This window comes from Oncorhynchus kisutch, linkage group LG2, assembly GCF_002021735.2.
Source record: "Oncorhynchus kisutch isolate 150728-3 linkage group LG2, Okis_V2, whole genome shotgun sequence".
NCBI classification, from domain to species: Eukaryota; Metazoa; Chordata; class Actinopteri; order Salmoniformes; family Salmonidae; genus Oncorhynchus; species Oncorhynchus kisutch.
In genome coordinates, this window is record NC_034175.2 from 28384613 (window position 1) to 28407352 (window position 22740).

At 42.1% G+C, this 22740-nt stretch overlaps 1 protein-coding gene across 1 annotated transcript; it reads left to right on the forward strand.

The window, feature by feature from the left end:
* Positions 1 to 96: 96 nt before the first annotated feature.
* Positions 97 to 16257, forward strand: faxcb (failed axon connections homolog, metaxin like GST domain containing b). The gene is made up of 6 exons (XM_020498432.2): positions 97 to 609; positions 4386 to 4521; positions 4754 to 4950; positions 9900 to 10117; positions 14754 to 14870; positions 15320 to 16257. The coding sequence occupies exons 1-6, from the start codon at positions 353 to 355 to the stop codon at positions 15676 to 15678; spliced, it is 1284 nt and encodes a 427-aa protein (XP_020354021.2). The 5' UTR covers positions 97 to 352; the 3' UTR covers positions 15679 to 16257.
* The last annotated feature ends 6483 nt before the right edge of the window (positions 16258 to 22740 follow it).

Below are 22740 nucleotides of genomic sequence, written 5' to 3' on the forward strand. Positions count from 1 at the left end.
TTTAATTGGCATTTAGAAATCAATGTACTTAAATAAAATGTGTAATTTGCAGATGTCTTTATCATCATGAAATAAGGCCTGGCCTATTGCCCTGTATTGTGTGGTGGTTTTGCTGTCGCCGAGGCTCAGATGTGAGGGGAGCGCTCACCGTCTGCCACTCGTTTCCATTGGAACAGACAAAGGCTCCGAGGGCTGGCGGGGGATGCCGAGCTCAGGCCGGAAGATGTCTGTTTCTAATGTTTGGAAGATGAAATAGCATATCGCCATGCAGCATAGGACTGTTGGGACAGACTGATGAAGCCGATAGTGGTTTGCGGGAGGACACAGGCGCCACGCGGCGATTGATAAGAGTATGTGGGGTTCTGGTTTCGCCTCGTCCCGACCTTGTGTGGTTGAACTCGGGCGGAATCACAGTGTGCCCTTGGGGATATGTGGTTCCGACGAGCCTCACTCTCTTTATGGCTATATCGTCGCAATCCCTTTACGGGACTACGGTGGGATCATGTCGGGATTGGGGTCGGATTCCTGGTGGAAGAAGACCATCTATATCACCGGCGGTGCCCTCCTCGCCGCTGCTGCCTATCTATTACATGAGCTGCTCGCCATCAGGTAGGCTATACAATGGCATACAAATATGCTATACAATGGCAAACAAATATGCCACAAATGACAACGGTATTGGTTCACATGATCAAATGTGTGCATTTGTGTTTTGCGTAGGCCTAATATACAATATTCACAATAATGATCTAAAATGATAAACGCCTTTCATACCCTCTGGGATGGGCTGGGTGTGCGCGCTTGCTGTCACCTCTGATCAGCTGCTCTTGACAGATCTCTGAATAACAGAATATTGCTGTCGTTTGTTCACATTTGTTCATGTATTCGCGGAATCATCTGTTCTTGCACTGTGCGCTAGATTGTACTGCTCTTTGATGATCTCGTTCCCAAGGAGGCAAGGACAGGTGATGGGGGGAAAAAAATAGTGGAAAGTGGAAAATCACGCGTCAGGTCTTGTGCCATGTCTTGAGCGTAAAATATGAATTTCTCTAGCGCTGCAGCAATGGTGTCAGAATGTTTAGTGGAAGCGGATGTTTTGTAGCCTACTGTTGAATGAAATGCTTCTGGTTTAATCTCTGAGAGGGAAGATTAATCCAGGCCTATTGTTAACGTAATGAATGGCGCTACTGTCCCCAGGCAGTCCTCAGTCAAGCATTTAGGCCTATGGTACATTAGGCCTATGGTACATTCGGTAACGGTGGCTCCATATAATCTGTCACACACTCTGAGAGGACTAGCTTTTGCATTTCCTCATTTGGAACCATTTGTTGAATCACTTCGCATACGCCCACTACTGTCATACTTCTACCATAGAAAACTACATGTTGACAGTAAATCTGCAGCATGTGTGTTATTCTATGCCACCCCTTTTGAGTGCTTCTTCTCAAAGGGACCCCCTGTAATCTAGGCCTAAATACAATAGTGTTTCTTCGACACGGTCCAGAATTTCCGCACCATTAGAAAAATGGACTGAGACGTCGCCTTTCGACCGTTTCGATGGTTTCAGCACCATGGACAGCGACATTTTGTGGGAACGTGAGTTGTTTATCCGGTCGTAGACTGTCCTGCGCAAGACTATTGTTACCGAAGACCTAGCCTATACATTTCATTAGCCAAAGTAGGCTATCATGTATATACATGAACTATTTATTTCCAGAAATTAATTTTAATTTCAAGGTGTTACAAAATGCCTGATGATGTAACTGACTTTATATGGAGTCCATTCCTGCTCTCTTGGACATGATATGTGGCTATAATTCATCAAGTGAATTTAGGTAAGAACTAGAGTCATTGCAATACAGCACGCCCATGTACTGTAGGCTGTTTAATTATTGAAGCCTAAAGAGATGTCAGTGTCAGTCACCCACACCCCCCCCCCCCGTTTATAAACTGTGGGGTAGAAATGTGAGGACTCTATCAGATGTTCACAAGCACAATTAACCTCCTAGGCCTTAATTTCAAGGGTAGTAGAAGATTGAAATAGAAGTTCAGGCAAATCCTAGAGTTTCTTCTGCTGTAGTCCCATTGAATACAGCAGAAGAAACTCTAGGATTTGCCTGAACTTCTATTTTAAAGTTCAGTACATGGAGTCAGTAGTATGATGAGGACTTTACCCTCTCAATATCTATCTCATGATCTTAAAATGGTGTATTGTATCTGTGTGTACTTGTGTTTAGACGGGTGACTTGAATATAGTGAGGGAACAGGTTGTTCTAGGGCCATTCAACAGTAACAGAATTACACTTTGACTTAGATTTGTCAACATTTATTTCACAATTTATGCCAACCCAAAACATTTGATTTTTAAAGTGTAACAAACCATACAACTCTATATGCACAAAGACTACTTTGAACAATTTACACAGAAGATTTCACAAACTCACATTTACTGGAAGAGCTGTGCAGATGCAAAGTTTTGTAACAGAAAAAATCTCCCTCAGTTTTTAATGTGACCATGTCTTCCAAAAACTGTTCATTTATCTTAATTCTGAGCAGATATTTATCTGCAGAAAGAATGGGGTGTCAGCTATGACATGACACCTTGAGTTAGAATTGTGGATATGAATATGATTATTTTCATGGTGGTGTATCCTGAAAAGGTAAACAAATGTAGAAATATGCATTATTCTTCTTTTGTATATTTGGGTATTATTCTACACAGTGGATATTATTGTATTGAGCTCCACCCCTCCCAAACAAGACCACATTTGGTTGTTCCGAACCAGACCGAATCTAAAACAATCATAGACGTCAATGTTTCACAGGTTTGGACATCACAGTAGAGCACATTACAGTAGAGTTCAGCACAGTACTGTACAGTACACCAAACCTGTGAAACATAAACATCTTTGATTGGTTCAGATTTGGTCTGGCCAGGACGGACTGACCAAATTCCAACTACTTTTCAATGTCCAATGAGGTCCGGTGTCCGTCGGGGATCAGTGGGTGAGGATGCTGGTTACAGTAAATGGAAAGAGAGTAGGTTTCAGTAAGAGCCGGGAGACATGACATTAACCGGAGAGAGAAAAAATAGAGAGCAGCAGAGAGAAAGGGAGGGGTTATCCAGACTGTCATTACAGTCTTGCTTTGACCTGAGTTACTGTATATAATGGCAAGATGGTCTTGTCTCTGCCCTAACAATGGGAGTTGTTGTCCCAAAGGCGGGAAGGCAGGCAGTCTGCTTATCGGTCAGCTTGTCGTTGACAGATTTTGACAGGAGTAAATCTTCTCGCTTCGCCTCTTCCTCTCCGATTTTTTATTTTATTTTATTTTTTACCTTTATTTTACTAGGCAAGTCAGTTAAGAACAAATTCTTATTTTCAATGACGGCCTAGGAACAGTGGGTTAACTGCCTGTTCAAGGGCAGAACGACTTTTTGTACCTTGTCAGCTCGGGGATTTGAACTTGCAACCTTTCGGTTACTAGTCCAATGCTCTAACCACTAGGCTACACTGCAGCCCCAATTTGACCAACAGGGGACGGAAAGGGAAAAACAGTTATGAGCTGAACATAACAGTATGCCAGTGGAAGGTAGGACAGTAGCAGGTGACCCAAGTGTGATGTGACTTGTATGATTTCCCATTTTAGCCAATTCAATTGCAGTACTTCTGTTACTGATTTTGCAGTAATTCCAGTACCGATTTGGTAACAGAATTATGAGTTTTAATTACTTAATTCATAGACCAACTTGATATCAGTAAAAACACTATAACTACTTGGTAGGTGTACATTTACTTGTTACTTCTGTGAAATGTCATTATCCTCCCTCTTGATGAAGAGAAATTAGGAAACATCTTAAAGATACGTGGGTTTTTGGTAATAGAATGTATAGATGCCTTAATTAAAAAATATATAGACTCTTCGCTTTTATTTGACGCACAATTTGACATGCTTCTATGAACTTCACATGTTGGTGCTCATTGGCCTTTGTATGGAAATGCCCTGTGTAACACAGTGCTCAGGGAATTGAAGAATAGTTCCTCTCGCTGCTATGTCACCATGCTATAATATGCACCAGGTGAGACCCTATCCTCCCAGTCAGATTACTAAGAGCCAGAAACAGCACTGTAACTAGTCTTACTCTCTCCTCTCTGATCTCCAATTAGGGTCGAGGTATGATATTGTTCTCAAAACCACAAACTGACCTGGGAATAGCTGTACTGTTGGCACAGAAACTTTGGATCACTTTTGAAGTGGCTGCCACAGAGATAACAATTGTTTTCAAGTATTTTATCTCATGGGGGCTCCCACCTGTGTAGTTTTCTGTTGCCTCAGTATAGCACACCTTTTCAGCTGGCATTTTTTTCTCCCCGGGTGTTTTCCAGGAAGGAGCAAGAGTTGGACTCTAAAGATGCCATCATCCTCCATCAGTTCTCAAGGCCAAACACGGGGGTCCCCAGCCTCTCACCATTCTGCCTCAAGATGGAGACCTACCTACGCATGGTTGACCTGCCCTATCAGGTACAATAGTCTGTGTATGATAAAGTAGAACTTAAAAAGTACTGGTTTCCTGCACACAGATTAAGCCTACCTTATTGGACTTAAAAGCACTTTAAATGGAAATTCTCCTTATGCATGTTGTTTTATGTCCAGGGATTAATCTGAGTCTGGTAAACCAGTCTTACATATTCGGATACAACTAGAGTTTGTCAATTTCCCAGTGCTGAACCCCATTCTGTTCTCCCCCTTGCAGAACTACTTTGATGGGAAGCTCTCTCCACAGGGCAAGATGCCATGGATTGAGTATAACCGGCAGCAGGTGTCGGGGTCAGAGTTCATCATTGACTTCCTGGAAGAGAAGCTGGGCGTCAACCTCAACAAGAACCTCAGTCCCCAGGAAAGAGCCGTGTCCCGGGCTGTCACCAAGATGGTGGAGGAGCACCTCTACTGGTGACTCAGTCAATTAATATACCCACGGGTCCTCCAAAGCTACATTGGTGACTCCGTATGTCACAGCCATTCCCAAATTGCTCCCTACCCTCCCCCTTGGCCATTAACCCTTGATGTTAGCATGTCTGAAGTGTTTAGATAGGTACACTAGATATACAAATGTATGTGGACACCCCTTCAAATTAGTGGATTCAGCTATTTCAGCCACATCTGTTGCTGACAGGTGTATAAAATCGAGCACACTGCCATGCAATCTCCATAGCAAAATATTGGCAACAGAATGGCCTCACTGAAGAGCTCAGTGAATTTCAACATGGCACCGTCATAGGATGCCACCTTTCTAACAAGTCAGTTTGTCAAATGTCTGCCCTGCTAGAGCTGCACCCGGTCAACTGTAAGTGCTCTTATTGTGAAGTGGAAACGACTTGAAACAACGACAGCTCAGCCGTGATGCGGTAGGCCACACAAGCTCACAGAACGGGGCTGCGAAGTCCTGAAGCGAGCGTAAAAAGAACGTCCTTACTGCGTTGCAACGCTCACTACCGAGTTCCAAACTGCCTCTGAAAGCAACGTCAGCACAAGAACTGTTCGTCAGACGCTTCATGAAAAGGTATTCCATGGCCGAGCAGCCGCACACAAGCCTAAGAACACCATGCGCAATGCAAAGCGTCGTTTGGTGTGGTGTAAAGCTCCCCGCCATTGGACTGGAGCAGTGGAAAGGTGTTCTCTGGAGTGATGAATCACCCTTCACCATCTGGCAGTCCGACAGACGAATCTGGGTTTGGCAGATGCCAGGAGAACGCTACCTGCCCCAATGCATAGTGCTAGCTATAAAGTTTGGTGGAGGAGGAATAATGGTCTGGGGCTGTTTTTCATAGTTTGGGCAAGGCCCCTTAGTTCCAGTGAAGCGAAATCTTAACGCTACACCATTCAATGACAATTTAGACGATTCTGTGCTTCCAACTTTGTGGCAATAGTTTGGGGATGCCCTTTCCTGTTTCAGCATGACAATGCCCCCGTGCACAAAGCGAGGCCCATGCAAAAATGGTTTGCTGAGATCGGTGTGGAAGAGCTTGACTAGCCTGCACAAAGCCCTGACCTCAACCCCATTGAACAACTTTGGGATGAATTGGAACGCCGACTGCGACCCAGGCATAATCACCCAACATCAGTGCCCGACCTCACTAATGCTCTTGTGACTGAATGGAAGCAAGTCCCCGCAGCAATGTTCCAACATCTAGTGGAAAACCTTTCTAGGAGAGTTAAGGCTTTTATAGCAGCAAATGGGGGGAACAACTTCTCATTAATGCCCATGATTTTGGAATGAGATTTTCGACGAGCAGATGTCCACATACTCTTGGTCATGAAGTGTAGACGCAGGGTAGTGGTGAGGTTTCCATCATATTGCTTCCACCGTACAGATGGGAAGAGATTGAAGGGTTAGGGCCAAGGGGAGGGTTGGGAATGAATTGGGACTGGCTACGCTCGCTCACTCTAGTGTTCCCAAGTGGTCATCCACACAGCTACATTACCGATCTACTTACAGTATATAGAAGGGTGGGACTCCACATTATTGGTGAGTCACTGCTGGGCATCTGTACTGGTGAGGCTTCTGCTGGGAAGTCACTGATCTGCATTCCAAATGGCACCCTATTCCTGATATAGTGCACTACTCTGTAAGGAACAGGGTGCCATTTTGGACGCAGGCTGAGCCTTTCTCGGTTGGGGCCCAGGGAAAGGTAGTCGGATGAATGACACATCTACAAACATTTGTGTCTGAGCATGAATGTCAAAGAAAAGAGGGCATACTTGCTCATCAAGCTCTTTTCTACAATATTTACAGGGCGAGAAATCAGTCGGTAACATGTTTCTGTGCATCAGATCTTGTGAATCTCATTCAGAACCAGAGACATGAATTGGAGGGGGTTCCATAATATTGCTCTGCAGCTGTCGAGTAAGGGTTCATTCATATAACTCTCATTTCCACTCCCTTTCCCTTGCTCTCTGTTTTTCTCCCGTCTTCTTTTCCCCTTATCACCTCCTTCTCTACTCTCTCTCCTCTTTCCCCCTCCCTCTCACAGGCTGTGTTTACTATTGATTACATTATTAATGGCTGTGCAGGACTATGGGGCTGCTTGTTGCTCTGTTTGGCCAGCTGAGGTTAGCAGCATGGGTCACAGCGTGCTGAGATCATATACAGCTCTTCAGGCCCGTAAATTAGCATGATTGATGTTGCTATGACAACACGAAGAGGAAGGCTGCTCTGTGACAGAGATATGCCTCAGGGCCCAGATTCATAAAACCTCCTTAACTATAGATTATGAAGAAAGTTAAGCAAAGTTGATATTCCTCAAAGGTAATTGGACATTTATTTCTCTATTTCTTATGTTTCTCCTTAAGCAAAAAGTTAAGAAGAAATTAGATTATTGAAAATATAATTTGGGGATTTGTTCTTAATTCCAAGATAGCTAAACCCTTAAATTCAGGGCAGTGAGAGACTAAACTCATGAAAGCAATTGAACATGTTTAATTCACTCACTTATTTTAAACCCAAGAACATCTTAGAACAGTATTCTCTGTAGGAAATATGTTAACATGATTGCCATTAATAGCTCGCTAAATCGGTTGCCTAGCAACAAACATCTTAAGAAGATTCGTCTGAAGATATTTGACAAGTTTGTAAGAAAATCTTGAAACCTAAAGATATTGTTGAAGAATTTCTTCTTTTTTTTCTTAAGAAGCTTTTGCGTAAGAGGTGTTTTGTGAATCTGGGCCCTGGTCTGGGAGATTGTGCTGTTAGTTCACAATGTATGTGTACTGTGTATTAAGTTCAGTGTCTGGTTTAGTAAAGATTGTCATTTGTCTTCCATTCCTATTGTGTAGAGCTCTAGTTATCATAAGTAAGAGCACTGTTTAATGATATTGAAATCATTGAAATAGATATATGATTTGATCTAAGGTTTATCTCAGGTTTGTCTGGTTTAGCCCCTGAAGCAAATTTTCCCCTCAGATCCTTTTCAAGACAGCTCAATCTTTTTTTTGCTGACTGTTAATTATCACAATACATTCATTGCTTTTGTCCTGATAATTGAAGGCTTACTATTAATTCAAACTGTCTCTGAAATGCCTTTAAACAGCTAGGAAAATTCCAGAAAATGATGTCATGGCTTCAGTCAATTGGAGGTGTACCTGTGAATGTATTTCAAGGCCTACCTTGAAACTCAGTGCCTCTTAGCTTGACATCATGAAAAATCTAAAGAAATCAGCCAAGGCCTCAGAAAAAAAATTGTAGACCTCCACAAGTCTTGTTCATCCTTGGAATCAATTTCCAACTGCCTGAAGGTACCACATTCATCTGTACAAACAACAGTATGCAAGTATAAACACCATGGGACCACACAGCTGTCATACCGCTCAGGAAGGAGATGCGTTCTGTCTCCTAGAGATGAACTTACTTTGGTGCGAAAAGTGCAAATCAATCTCAGAACAACAGCAAAGGACCATAACGGACCCTCCACCTCCAAATCGATCCCGCTCCAGAGTACAGGCCTCTGTGTAATGCTCATTCGTTCAACGATAAATGCGAATCCGACCATCACCCCTGGTGAGACAAAACCGCAACTCGTAAGTGAAGAGCACTTTTTGCCAGTCCTGTCTGGTCCAGTGAGGCACAAACGGTGGGTTTGTGCCCATAGGTGACGTTGTTGCCAGTGATGTCTGGTGAGGACCTGCCTTACAACAGGCCTACAAGCCCCAGTCCAGCCTCTCTCAGCCTATTGCAGACAGTCTGAGCAGTGATGGAGGGATTGTGCGTTCCTGGTGTAACTCGGGCCGTTGTTGTTGCCATCCTATTCCTGTCCCGCAGGTGTGATGTTCGGATGTACCGATGCTGTGCAGGTGTTGTTACATGTGGTCTGCCACTGTGAGAACAATCAGCTGTCTGTCCTGTCTCCTTGTAGCGCTGTCTTGGACGTCTCACAGTACGGACATTGCAATTTATTGCCCTGGCCACATCTGCAGTCCTCATGCCTCCTTGCAGCATGCCTAAGGCACGTTCATGCAGATGAGCAGAGAAACTGGGCATCTTTCTTTTGGTGTTTTTCAGAGTCAGTAGAAAGATTAACATTAACAATGTCTATACTGTATTTCTGATCAACTTGATGTTATTTTAATGGACAATAAATGTGCTTTTCTTTCAAAAACAAGGACATTTCTAAGTGACTGCAAACTTTTGAACGTTAGTGTGTGTGTATGTATGTACCTTTGGGCAAAAAAGTATTTAGTCAGCCACCAATTGTGCAAGTTCTCCCACTTAAAAAGATAAGAGAGGCCTGTAATTGTCTGTCATTAATTAATAAAAAATCCTACAATGTGATTTTCTGGATTTTTTTTCTCATTTTGTCTGTCATAGTTGAAGTGTACCTATGATGAAAATTACAGGCCTCTCTCATCTTTTTAAGTGGGAGAACTTGCACAATTGGTGTCTGACTAAATACTTTTTTGCCCCACTGTATATATATATATATATATAGATTGGAAATTATGCAATTACGTTGACAATTACGTTGACAATTACGTTGATGGAACCTACAATCTATCTGCATTTTAAAGCAGTTATTGAGACCGTTATTCCGTACTTTCTCTCAGCTGCCTGTCTCCCTGCCAGCCTGTTTTACTGCCTACTGGGCTGCTAGAGGCCTACAACACAGTGTATATCAGGCAGCCGGGATTCACCTGCTCAGTCTGTCATGGAAAGAGCAGGTGATCCTAATGTTTTGTACACACAGTGTATGTGTTTCCATATGATTGTACTATACTACCCCTGGGATAATAACCTGTATTATGCTTGTCTAACTATACAAGACAATAGCTTACTGCCAGTCGATAACCTGTCTGTGTGTTTCTATATAAGACTGTACTATAACCTGTATATTTGTGTTTCTAAACAGGACAATAGCCTATTGCCAGTGGGTAGACAACCTGGAGGAGACCCAGAAGATGCTGTCAGTCACTGGTCCTCTCGGTGACATGCTAAAGTGGATCCTCAGCCACCTGAACAGCAGCATGGTGCAAAGGGAGATGTACGGTCATGGCATCGGACGCTTCTCCAAGGACGACGTCTACAAGCTGATGGAGAAGGACATGCGCACGCTGGCCGAACTACTCGGTAGGTATGGAGGGGTACAGGGGGGTGGGAGGTTAGGGGTAGACAGAGGGTTAATCCCAAATCAACCTATAGGCACTACCCTTAGGCCTAGGCACTTGTGTAGATATGAGAGAATCGGACAGGTGTAAGCAATCTAGCGAAAATTCTACCTGGCCCATCAGAGTGCAAAATGGAGCAACAACCATATTGCTTATAGCGATCCAATCCTCTCAGATCTACACAAAAACCCAGGTGGTAGGGACTAGGGGTTGATTTGGGATTCAGGGAGAGACTAGGGGCAATTGAAGAACAACTGATGATGTAGCCAATTTCTCAACGCTCTCACAGTATTGTCAGTATTGAGGAATTGGCTACTGATGGAGATATGAGGAACAATAGGAAAGGAAGGCTTTCTAATCATCCGGTATCAATTATAACATGGGGTCAGTTGAAGTTCACTGTAAGATTGACTTTGTTGTGGGGTATGTCCTTTATGCAGAGCTCCATTTGACCCTCTTCCACTCTCTAGTGGTGAGACACTGTATATGCACTGTGCTTCCAACTACATTATGTGTTTCAAATGTATTTTAGTCGGGAAAAGAGCAGAGAATGTCTATTGATTTTAGCATAAACTCTTTGCCAGATGGTAAACTGTAGTGTAATATGTGCAATCTAAATTTACTTTATAATGCTTTGAATATAAGTCCCCTCCTCCCCTCCCCATGCACCAACAACCAACAAAATTAACAAAAGAGAGACAAAGGAAAACAACAATGCAAAAAACAAAGGCAATTTTTAAACAATGGATGAGCTTTTCTTTGTAATCTACAAGAGAACTATTTAGGGTTCAAGTAAAACTTTTGAATAAGTGAAGTTATTATAGAGAGGTTCAGTGCTTTTATATTTAATAATCTCAACCCATCCAGTTCATATTCATTATAGAGAGAGGCACGCTTTATCTTGTCTGGTTTAACGTCTCAGATAAAGTGAAATATTTTTTGCTCATATGATTTGAAAAACGAATCATCTGGAGTAGGCAGCACCATAAGTAAGTGAGTAAACTGAGATATGACTAAAGAGTTAATCAGGGCAATTTTCACATAAATAGTTTATTTTTTAGTCTATTTTTACAAGTTTTCTATTGAAATTCATTATAGAGAGCTCAGTTTATATATTTTGTGAAATGAATACCAAGTATGTTTACTTCACCGTCAGCCCATTTTATAGGTAAACTGCAGAGTGATGTAAAAAAAAATATATATATAAATATATATTTTAAAGATCCAATACGTAATGTACAGTGCCTTGCGAAAGTATTCGGCCCCCTTGAACTTTGCGACCTTTTGCCACATTTCAGGCTTCAAACATAAAGATATAAAACTGTATTTTTTTGTGAAGAATCAACAACAAGTGGGACACAATCATGAAGTGGAACGACATTTATTGGATATTTCAAACTTTTTTAACAAATCAAAAACTGAAAAATTGGGCGTGCAAAATTATTCAGCCCCCTTAAGTTAATACTTTGTAGCGCCACCTTTTGCTGCGATTACAGCTGTAAGTCGCTTGGGGTATGTCTCTATCAGTTTTGCACATCGAGAGACTGAAATTTTTTCCCATTCCTCCTTGCAAAACAGCTCGAGCTCAGTGAGGTTGGATGGAGAGCATTTGTGAACAGCAGTTTTCAGTTCTTTCCACAGATTCTCGATTGGATTCAGGTCTGGACTTTGACATGGCCATTCTAACACCTGGATATGTTTATTTTTGAACCATTCCATTGTAGATTTTGCTTTATGTTTTGGATCATTGTCTTGTTGGAAGACAAATCTCCGTCCCAGTCGCAGGTCTTTTGCAGACTCCATCAGGTTTTCTTCCAGAATGGTCCTGTATTTGGCTCCATCCATCTTCCCATCAATTTTAACCATCTTCCCTGTCCCTGCTGAAGAAAAGCAGGCCCAAACCATGATGCTGCCACCACCATGTTTGACAGTGGGGATGGTGTGTTCAAGGTGATGAGCTGTGTTGCTTTTACGCCAAACATAACGTTTTGCATTGTTGCCAAAAAGTTCAATTTTGGTTTCATCTGACCAGAGCACCTTCTTCCACATGTTTGGTGTGTCTCCCAGGTGGCTTCTGGCAAACTTTAAACAACACTTTTTATGGATATCTTTAAGAAATGGCTTTCTTCTTGCCACTCTTCCATAAAGGCCAGATTTGTGCAATATACGACTGATTGTTGTCCTATGGACAGAGTCTCCCACCTCAGCTGTAGATCTCTGCAGTTCATCCAGAGTGATCATGGGCCTCTTGGCTGCATCTCTGATCAGTCTTCTCCTTGTATGAGCTGAAAGTTTAGAGGGACGGACAGGTCTTGGTAGATTTGCAGTGGTCGGATACTCCTTCCATTTCAATATTATCGCTTGCACAGTGCTCCTTCGGATGTTTAAAGCTTGGGAAATCTTTTTGTATCCAAATCCAGCTTTAAACTTCTTCACAACAGTATCTCGGACCTGCCTGGTGTGTTCCTTGTTCTTCATGATGCTCTCTGCGCTTTTAACGGACCTCTGAGACTATCACAGTGCAGGTGCATTTATACGGAGACTTGATTACACACAGGTGGATTGTATTTATCATCATTAGTCATTTAGGTCAACATTGGATCATTCAGAGATCCTCACTGAACTTCTGGAGAGAGTTTGCTGCACTGAAAGTAAAGGGGCTGAATAATTTTGCATGCCCAATTTTTCAGTTTTTGATTTGTTAAAAAAGTTTGAAATATCCAATAAATGTCGTTCCACTTCATGATTGTGTCCCACTTGTTGTTGATTCTTCACAAAAAAATACAGTTTTATATCTTTATGTTTGAACCCTGAAATGTGGCAAAAGGTCGCAAAGTTCAAGGGGGCCGAATACTTTCGCAAGGCACTGTAGTACATCATAATTAGGTTTTAGTCCAGAGAGTCCAGAAAAGTTATCTAGATCTTCAATGAGACATTGCAAAGATCGCACCCTTTTTTTCAATTTTGCCTAAAATGACATACCCAAATCTAACAATTTAAGCTTTCTGCCCATATCAGATATGTTTATGTCCTGGGAAATGTTCTTGTTACTTACAACCTCATGCTAATCACATTAGCCTACGTTAGCTCAACCGTCCCGCAAAACCAATCCTGTAGAGGTCACTATAAAACTTGGATGTAGAGTGAGTTTCCTGTAAACAGCATATGTTATATTTATTTTCCTTTAGCCACGTAAAGACAGATCTTTTTTTTTTATAATTTGCTAAACCATTAGAATTATAACTGACTATACTTATTTCACCCCTTACCATAACTAGATACTATTCTCAGTCTAAATTGACCATAATTAGTGCCTGTAAAGTTACTGCCGTAAGAGGTATTATGATGGTCAAAATTTGAGATTTCAAATGTCTGATATTTAGAATTCAAGAAATAGGTTCTAGCAATATTTGTTTTATTCCCTTGCCTGTTTGCCTGTGAACCAATGCCACAGATGTTAGAAAATGTTGTACAAATATTGTGTGTAGTAAATCTGAGTAGGTTGATGTGTATGATATTGGATGTGATTTAGTGAGAGTGTGTAGGATGTCTGGATAAGAGTACAACTATCAAGTGTGATGTCTAAATAAATAATAACCCAGCCAATTTGCATGGTTGAGTGTCTGTGTGTAACATGAAATGAGTATAGCCTTAATATTCAAGATGATAACTGTAATCCATATCGTATCACCATCATAGTTTCATCATAATTACCTCCAACAGAATTTTCATAGCACTTGACGTTTCACATGATCATGAAAGAGACCTTGCATTACTATAGAGACGGCTTCACTACTGTACAAATGTATCCCATACAATATGTTGTTATTATTTCCCAATGTCCCTGTTCTGATACCTTCCCCTTGCTTGTTGTAAACATAGATAAACATGTAGACAAAGACATAGAAAAGATAGAGTTCTCGACAATAGTGAGAGGTAGAGAGAGAGAGAGATCAAGTGTGTGTGTGTTCATATCAACTTCATAGTTCTCAGATATTTTTACAGTTCCCATACTTTTTTTTTCTTCGTAACCTGACATCCCCGTAGAATTTAGTACAGCCACGGTGTTATGGAGCTGTCTCGGAAGAGCTGTCCCATCTATAAAGTGTGTATCCCCAATGAGAAGGCATGCTTACCCCTCTTCCGCCTCTGCTCTGTACAGGATACAGCCTCTTCGGACGTTTGTTTATCTCCCGGGGAAATTGGTCATAGAGCCCGAATTTGGTCCATTTAAGCTCCCTTTCCCTGCTTTTGATGAGCTCCTTTTGTTGGTGGTGTTCAAATTTTTCGATGATAGGTCGGGGGACTCTTGGTCTTGTTGCTCCGAGTCTGTGCACTCGGTGGAAAGACACCTTGTTTACGGTCTCTAGAGAGGAAGTTTCAAGGCGGATTGCATGAACTCTGATCGCCCCCTCTGGATTATTGGATGGGTCCTCAGGAATCCCAGAAAATATTCGATTTTCACTCATGCTGCGGCTTTGTATGTCTAGTTGCGACTCCCTCACCACCCTGTTTTCCCTGAGTAGACAATCCATGTTGGATGTTGGATGGTTGGTTTGATATATGTTACTGACCCCAGCTGTTCATCTGTCCTGCAGGAGATAAGAAGTACTTCATGGGACCTAAAATGTCGACAGTAGACGCTGCTGTGTTTGGTCACCTGGCCCAGGCCATGTGGACACTACCTGGCACACAACCTGAACAGCTCATCAAAGGTCAGTTCAATCTCTCAGCCTCTGTGAAATGTTTTACTCATACTCACAATACCAAAGCATCATAATTGATTGATTTTGAAAGTGTGCCTTGTGATTGTATTACACATTCTGTACCTAATGTATTATTCTATAGATTTAAAGGCAGGTGTAGAATAGAATGCAATGTCCTCCTTTTTTATCCAAGTGTACTTGCCTACTTCTTCCACTAGATGACAGTGAAAGACTGTAATGTGCAGTGTTGTTGCACATTTGCTCATCATAGTTTCAGTCTTTAGAGAATGTTTGATCAGAGATCAAAGACCAGTCTATTTTCATTTTCGAACTGTACAAAATCTGACAATCAAAGTTTGAATAGGAAATCAAAGGATACTCTGAGATGGATGTACATTTTCCTTGAGTACCGATGTTGGAACCTGTACTTCCTCTATTCCCTGTCCACTGTGTTTTAGGCGAGCTCGTCAACTTGGCCATGTTCTGTGAGCGCATGCGGAGAAAGTTCTGGCCTGAGTGGTTTGTGGACATAGAGGACCTGTGCTATGATGGAGCAGACACTGACAGCAGCGAGGGCTCTCCTACATGCCTGATGGACTTTGGCCTGTTCTCCCGGACAGACACCATGGAGGAGAGTGAAGCCTCTGACAAACACACACACTCACACACTCACTCCCCCAATACGGACCACTCGCTGTTCGACTCAGACGTGGGCACGTGCTCGGAGAACGAGCCGCAGCTCAAGTGTGACCCTCCTAGTCCTGACCCCCCTAATTCTGCCCCTTCCAACCCCAGTCCCAAACCTCCCAACCCTTGACCCATCCTCATCCAGTGAGGTGGGGTGGTTTTGGCTGAGGCGGTCAGACGGCAGGAACGTCAAACTAATCAGGGCGCTGCTATCTGGATTGGCATCATAGAGCTACGGAACACAGAGACACAGTTCTCGCTTCTCCTGCTGCCCCTCCCTCTCTTCCAGAGATCAGTGCTCACACATGGAGGCACAGTTATATTCCATGATGACTGAAAACTATATCCTAACAATGTAATATCAGTGCACTCAGACCAACTGGGTATTTGTATGCAGAGTGTATAAATCGAACCCCATGTTACATGCATTGCATTATGATTTCCTCACCCCTAGTGATGGTGACATTGCCAACATGTCACAATCACAGACGTTGCCTTATTTGTGTCAGTTGTCCCAGGGTACAGGCTAGCGTGAAACATTTTGAGAGAGATTGTTGGTGGAAACAGGTGTGTCTGTCCATGGAATACAGGCGACACGGCTGTTTCTTAGAAATGTAACTGGTGAAAGAGAGACCATGATGATGGTGATGGTAGCAGAAACATGAAATCACTGGATTTTAGAGAACAGGGGTCAGTCATTTGCTCAGACTTGGACACATATTGTAAAGTGATATATATATATATATATATATATATATATATATATATATATATATATATATATATATATATAAGAGTCTGCTTACTATGGCGGTTGCTCTAGTCTGTGTTTTACTAACGGTGGGCTATTCTACTAGTAGTCCTATGGTTTGTGGCTTGCTGCTGAGCATCAGCCATAATCACTGGTCTTTCCATCAACCATTTGTGTCTAACTTCACTCTAGTAAAGGAGATTGGGATGCGCAAAAGGAACTGGAGATGTAACACTCTTGTCCGAGTACACTTACCAGTACAGGCTGGTTGTAGAGCCGACTCTTGTATCTCGCCACTAGAGGGTGCTCTATCTATACATTCATCCTGCTGTCGATTTAGCTCTATGGTCTCGAGTCCTGCAGTTTTTGCCACTTGGAATGTTAAAGGCCCAGTGCAGTCAAAGCGTGACATTCCTGTGTTTTATACAGTTGAAGTCGGAAGTTTTCATACACTTGGGTTGGAGTCATTACTACTCGTTTTTCAACCACTCCACAAATTTCTTGATAACAAACTATAGTTTTGGCAAGTTGGTTAGGACATCTACTTTGTGCATGACACAAGTAATTTTTCCAACAATTGTTTACAGACAGATTATTTCACTTATAATTCACCGTATCACAATTCCAGTGGGTCAGAAGTTCACATACACTAAGTAAAACAGCTTGGAAAATTGCAGAAAATGATGTTATGGCTTTAGAAGCTTCTGATAGGCTAGTTTACATAATTTGAGTCAATTGGAGGTGTACCTGTGGATGTATTTGAAGGCCTACCTTCATACTCAGTGCCTCTTTGCTTGACATCATGGGAAAATCAAAATAAATCTTCCAAGACCTCAGACATTTCTTTTTTTACACCTCCCCAAGTCTGGTTCATCCTTGGGAGCAATTTCCAGATGCCTGAAGGTACCATGTTCATCTGTAAAAACAATAGGATGCAAGTATAAACACCATGGGACCACGCAGCTGTCATACCGCTCAGGGAGGAGACTCATTCTCTCTCTTAGAGATGAACGCACTTTGGTGCGAAAAGTGCAAATCAATCCAAGAACAACAGCAAAGGACCATGCGAAGATGCTGGACGAAACAGGTACAGAAGTATCTATATCCACAGTAAAAGGAGTCCTATATCGACATATCCTGAAAGGCCGCTCAGCAAGGAAGAAGCCACTGCTCCAAAACCAGCATAAAAAAGCCAGACTACGGTTTGCCACTGCACATGGGGACAAAGATGGTACTTTTTTGAGAAATGTCCCCTGGTCTGATGAAACAAAAATAGAACTGTTTGGCCATAATGACCATCGTTATGTTTGGAGGAAAAAGGGGGAGGCTTGCAAGCAACATCTCAAGACATCAGTCAGGAAGTTAAAGCTTGGTCGGAAATGGGTTTTCCAAATGGCCAATGACCTTAAACATACTTCCAAAGTTGTGGCAAAATGGCTTAAGGACAACAAAGTCAAGGTATTGGAGTGGCCATCACAAAGCCCTGACCTCAATCCCATAGAACATTTGTGGGCAGAACTGAAAAAGCGTGCGCGAGCAAGGAGGCCTACAAACCTGACTCAGTTACACCAGCTCTGTCAGGAGGAATGGGCCAAAATTCACACAACTTATTGTGGGAAGCTTGTGGAAGGCTACCTGAAACGTTTGACCCAAGTTAAACAATTTAAAGGCAATGCTACCAAATACTAATTGAGTGAATGGAAACTTCTGACCCACTGGAAATGTGATGAAAGAAATAAAAGCTGAAAGAAATAATTCTCTCTACTATTATTCTGACATTTTACATTCTTAAAATAAAGTGGTGATCTTAACTGACCTAAGACAGGGACTTTTTACTCAGATTAAATGTCAGGAATTGTGAAAAACTGAGTTTATATGTATTTGGCTAAGGTGTATGTAAACTTCCGACTTCAACTTTATATATTTCCACACTGAGGTTGGAATGATATTGTGAAAATGATGATAATACCCTTTTAATATAACAGCTGTTTGAAAAGACTGCCTGAAATGTCAGTCAGTTTTGGTGGGATGGAGTCAGACCAATAAGAATAGACCATTAGGAAATGGAGTTCCAAACCTGTTTTCCTCTCCCACCCAGACCACTCCCAGACAGTCCTAGCTAAATTCTTGCTTGAGAATTTTCTCTTTGCTAAGACGCTGATGTTGTTTCTTGTTGGCCATTTGAATTGAAAACAATCACAGTAAGGTACTTAAATGTTACCCAGAAATGATTTGATATTGACATAAAAAAACAGCTGCAATCGTTTTCACTTCAGTATTAACACCAAACTAATACAGAAAGTTACTGAAACAGAATGGAAAGGCCGTGTGTGTTAGAGAAAGAGACCGGAAAGATGATAGTGGGCTGTAATATGACTACATTACCAGGTATGGTAAAAGCCGTAGTGCACAGAAATTATGAAGAGAGGGGTTGAATATGAATCGTGAATGCAGGTTTGATTTTGCTTTCTTTACTCAGAGAACTCACACTTATTTGAAAACAGTGCCAGCACTTTTTATTTGATTTGTGCTGAACTTAAGTTTGCAATGTTTTATCGTTTGTATCTTTATTGCTCCCAAGGAGAGATATATTTTTTACAATATTTTTGTTGTCATGTTTAAAATGGGCAAAACTAACACACCTAGGACGCTGGGGATTGTCATGAGAAGATGGTAAGGTCAAATGAATGGAATGAGACATGTGCAGTATATCAATGACACAGGTCACTGGATGTCTGTGTAGTAGCTAGGCATTTAAGTTGGAATATTGATAGGTGTGTAATCAGGATGAGCCTGAGAGAAGATCATATTTATTCGCAAAGTAGCAATGTCAAAGTAAATAGTTGTTTGCAAAGGCACATGGACAAAAGACCAAATAAAACAGTAAAATGTCAATCTGATAGGATCATGCTCACCCTACCTCCCGATGATGAAACATAAAATTGCAAAACAATGTGGACCAAGACATGGTTCTGTCTAAACCTTTTCTCAAGTGTCTTTTAATGAGACTTTTTTGTGTCTGTAATTGAGAAAATATTTTTGAGGGAGTTTGATTGAATTGCGTTGTCCTATTGTTGAAAATATGATTTTCTTTTTAGAAGCATGGGTAGACCAGACCTTCAATGAGAGAACAGCAGAGGTGACGCTATCATATGGGGTAGAGCTGCCTCCAGAACCTGTCTGATCCCCAAAAAACATCAACCTGCGTTATATTATTGGGATGTGTTTTTACCATTCTACATATGAGTAACTCATGGCAGTGCGACCGCTTTGTCAAGCTATATTAGAACAATATATTTCCTGCTGGTGGAAACATTACATTGCGGGGAAATGTACGTAAGTGTGATAAACTCACTGTAACATACTGCCATGGATGTCCTATTATGATGACAATGATTAATCTCAATGATTCAATTATTAAACAATAGCTGTGACAATTTTTAAAAATTATATTTTTATGAGTTGTTTTACTGTGTGTCTGAATGTTGGTATTTTTTACCGTAAATGTACTAAATTTGCGCATTCAGTATTTATAATAATTCATTTCACTATTATTTTCACCTCTAACATTATTTGCTTGTGTACATATATTAGCATTCTACATATTAGTGCCCTATATTATTACTCTGCATTTATTGTGTGTGTGTTTAGCATGTGAGCCACAGTGTTTTCAATCAGGCTAACGAGTGGCAGGCATCCAGGCGCGGAGGCGGGCTGATTAAGGCTCTGCCAGGCGCTGGAGGCAAGGAGGCGAGAGGTGGAGGAGAGAAAGCTGGGGCTCGGAGAGAAGGGGCTGTGTGGTGGTGCTGGGCTGGGGGAGAGGGGAGAAAGGGCCTCGGATCAGGAACCAGGATCCCCAGGGATGGAGCAGGTGTAGGCTGCGAGCGAGGCCTTTGGGCCCGAAGGAGCACACAGAGCTTAAAACAATATGCACAGCTCCTTTTTTAAAATGTTCCTTTTCTGAAACACCCCACCTCTCTCACTGCCTCTCTTTCTTTCTCTGTGCCCCCTCCTCTCTTTAATTTTCTCCCTCTCTCTCTCCTTGGCCCTCTCCCTCTCTCTCTCGCGCTTAACAGATCAGTGCTCCACAAAGAGGGATAAACACAGAGAGGAAAATTAAAAAGGGAACTCCCTTGGCACACCAAAACAAATTAGAGCAAACAAATTACACCGAGTCAACACACAAACACGGGAGCATCTGTGGCTCTGGACTGACTGAGGGGAGCTGGTGGCATCCTCAACCTCAGACACCACCACTACAGCCACCATACAGTACAGTACTGTACGCTCTCTCGAACCAACCCACACACTCTACACTCTCATCGAGTTACACTAACAAACTTGAACAGATTAACTCCAACTATCATATTTACAAAAAAAAAAAATGTATATATATATATATATAGTTGGGTATGCTATGACAGTGCATTCACAACTACAGAATGAATCCAAGATTGTTAGCTCCGTATATTTAAGAGTAGGCCCATACACGTGACATATAAGAGGTATGAGAAGTTAGTTGTATGTTAGTATTTCAGGGAAAAAATGTGTATGTTTCAAAAAGGGGTTGTAGGAGTGAGTTTGAATCGTAAAGTGGGTGAATTCAAGTCCTAATATATGATACATATGTTACGAGATTTTATGATGATTTTTAAGTTAAAGTTCTGTCTGTACATTTCATTAACCATGGATAAATTCACTGTATATCAACATATTCAAGCATATTGATCTGTTCCACTGTGAGTGTGAATGTGTGTGTTTTGATGGTTTTGGCTGGCCCTTCCCTTGGCTCTCTGGCAGTGGCAGTGACCAGTCCATCTGCCTTCCACTGTTTGTCTGGGGCCCTGGGGGACAAGGGCCACTGTGGCCTCCGGGCCAGCTGGTCATTCTCCAGAATCACCCCTTCTCTGCCAGGGGGGTCCCAGTGGGCCCCGATGGACCCCGGGACACGCCACAGTACCTCCACAACCAACAAAGTACACCCACAACCACCCGCCTGCCGCATCCCCCACAGGCTCAGGTGTTCCCCACAATGCCTGGGTTCATGGGGACTTGACACCAACAGGTGGCGCTGTTTTCTTTACTAATTACAGCTTTATTTATTCATTGGCATGTGGAGGCTTCCAGATGACTTTGACCGCCCCACTTGTTCATGGGATAGGTGTGTGTGTGTGATAGGTGTGTGTGCGTGCGTGCATGTGTGTGTGTGTACATGCGTGTGTGCGTGCGTGCGTGCGTGCGTGCGTGCGTGCATGTACAGTAGCAGTCAGAAGTTTAGACACACCTAATCTTTCAAAGGTCTTTCTTTATTTTTTACTATTTTCTACATTGTAGAATTATAGTGAAGACATCAAAAATATGAGATAACACATATGGAACCATGTAGAAACCCAAAAAGTGTTTAAAAAAATAAATATATATTTTATATTTGAGATTCTTCAAATAGCCCCCCATTGCCTTGATGACAGCTTTGCACACTTTTGGCATTCCATCAACCAGCTTCTCCTGGAAGGCATTTCCAACAGTCTTCAAGGAGTTACCGCATACACTGAGCAGTTGTTGGCTGCTTTTCCTTCACTCTTCAGTCCAACTCATCCCAAACCATCACAATTGGGTTGAGATCGGGTGATTGTAGAGGCCAGGTCATCTGATGCAGCACTCCATCACTCTCCTTCTTGGTCAAATAGCCCTTACACAGTCTGGAGTTGTGTTGGGTCATTGTCCTGTTGAATTCCAAATAAATCACAGACAGTGTCAAAAGCAAACCACCACCAAACCATCATACCTCCTCCGCCATACTTCACGGTGGCAACCACACATGCAGAGATCATCCATTCACCTATTTCACAAAGAAAATTGCGGTTGGAACCAAAAATCTCAAATTTGGACTCATCAGACCAAAGGACAGATTTCCACCGGTCTACTGTCCATTGCTCGTGTTTCTTGGTGTCCTTTAATAGTCATTTCTTTGCACCAATTCGACTACGAAGTCGTGATTCACATAGTTTCCTCTGAACAGTTTACATTTTTTATTTTTTTATGACAGAGCCTGGGCGCGAACCCAGAGTCCTCTGAACAGTTGATGTGTCTGTTAATTGAGCTCTGTGAAGCATGTAGTTGGGCTGCAATTTCTGAGGCTGGTAACTCTAATGCACTTATCCTCTGCATCATAGGTAACTCTGGGTCTTTCTTTCCTGTGGCGGTCCTCATGAGAGCCAGTTTCATCATAGCGCTGGATGGTTTTTGTGACTGCACTTGAAGAAACTGTGTCTTAAAGTAAAAATGGACTGTCGTTCATCTTTGCTTATTTGAGCTATTCTTGACATAATATGTACTTGGTCTTTTACCAAATAGGACTATCTTCTGTATACCACCCCTACCTTGTCACAATACAACTGATCGGCTCAAACACATTAAGAAGGAAAGCTGTCATCAAGGCAA

Coding starts and splice junctions, on each gene's coding strand:
- faxcb (XM_020498432.2), top strand. CDS start 353: ATGTGGGGTTCTGGTTTCGCCTCGTCCCGACCTTGTGTGGTTGAACTC. Junction 4,522..4,753: donor TGGTTGACCTGCCCTATCAG/GTACAATAGTCT, acceptor TCCCCCTTGCAG/AACTACTTTGATGGGAAGCT. Junction 4,951..9,899: donor GTGGAGGAGCACCTCTACTG/GTGACTCAGTCA, acceptor GTTTCTAAACAG/GACAATAGCCTATTGCCAGT.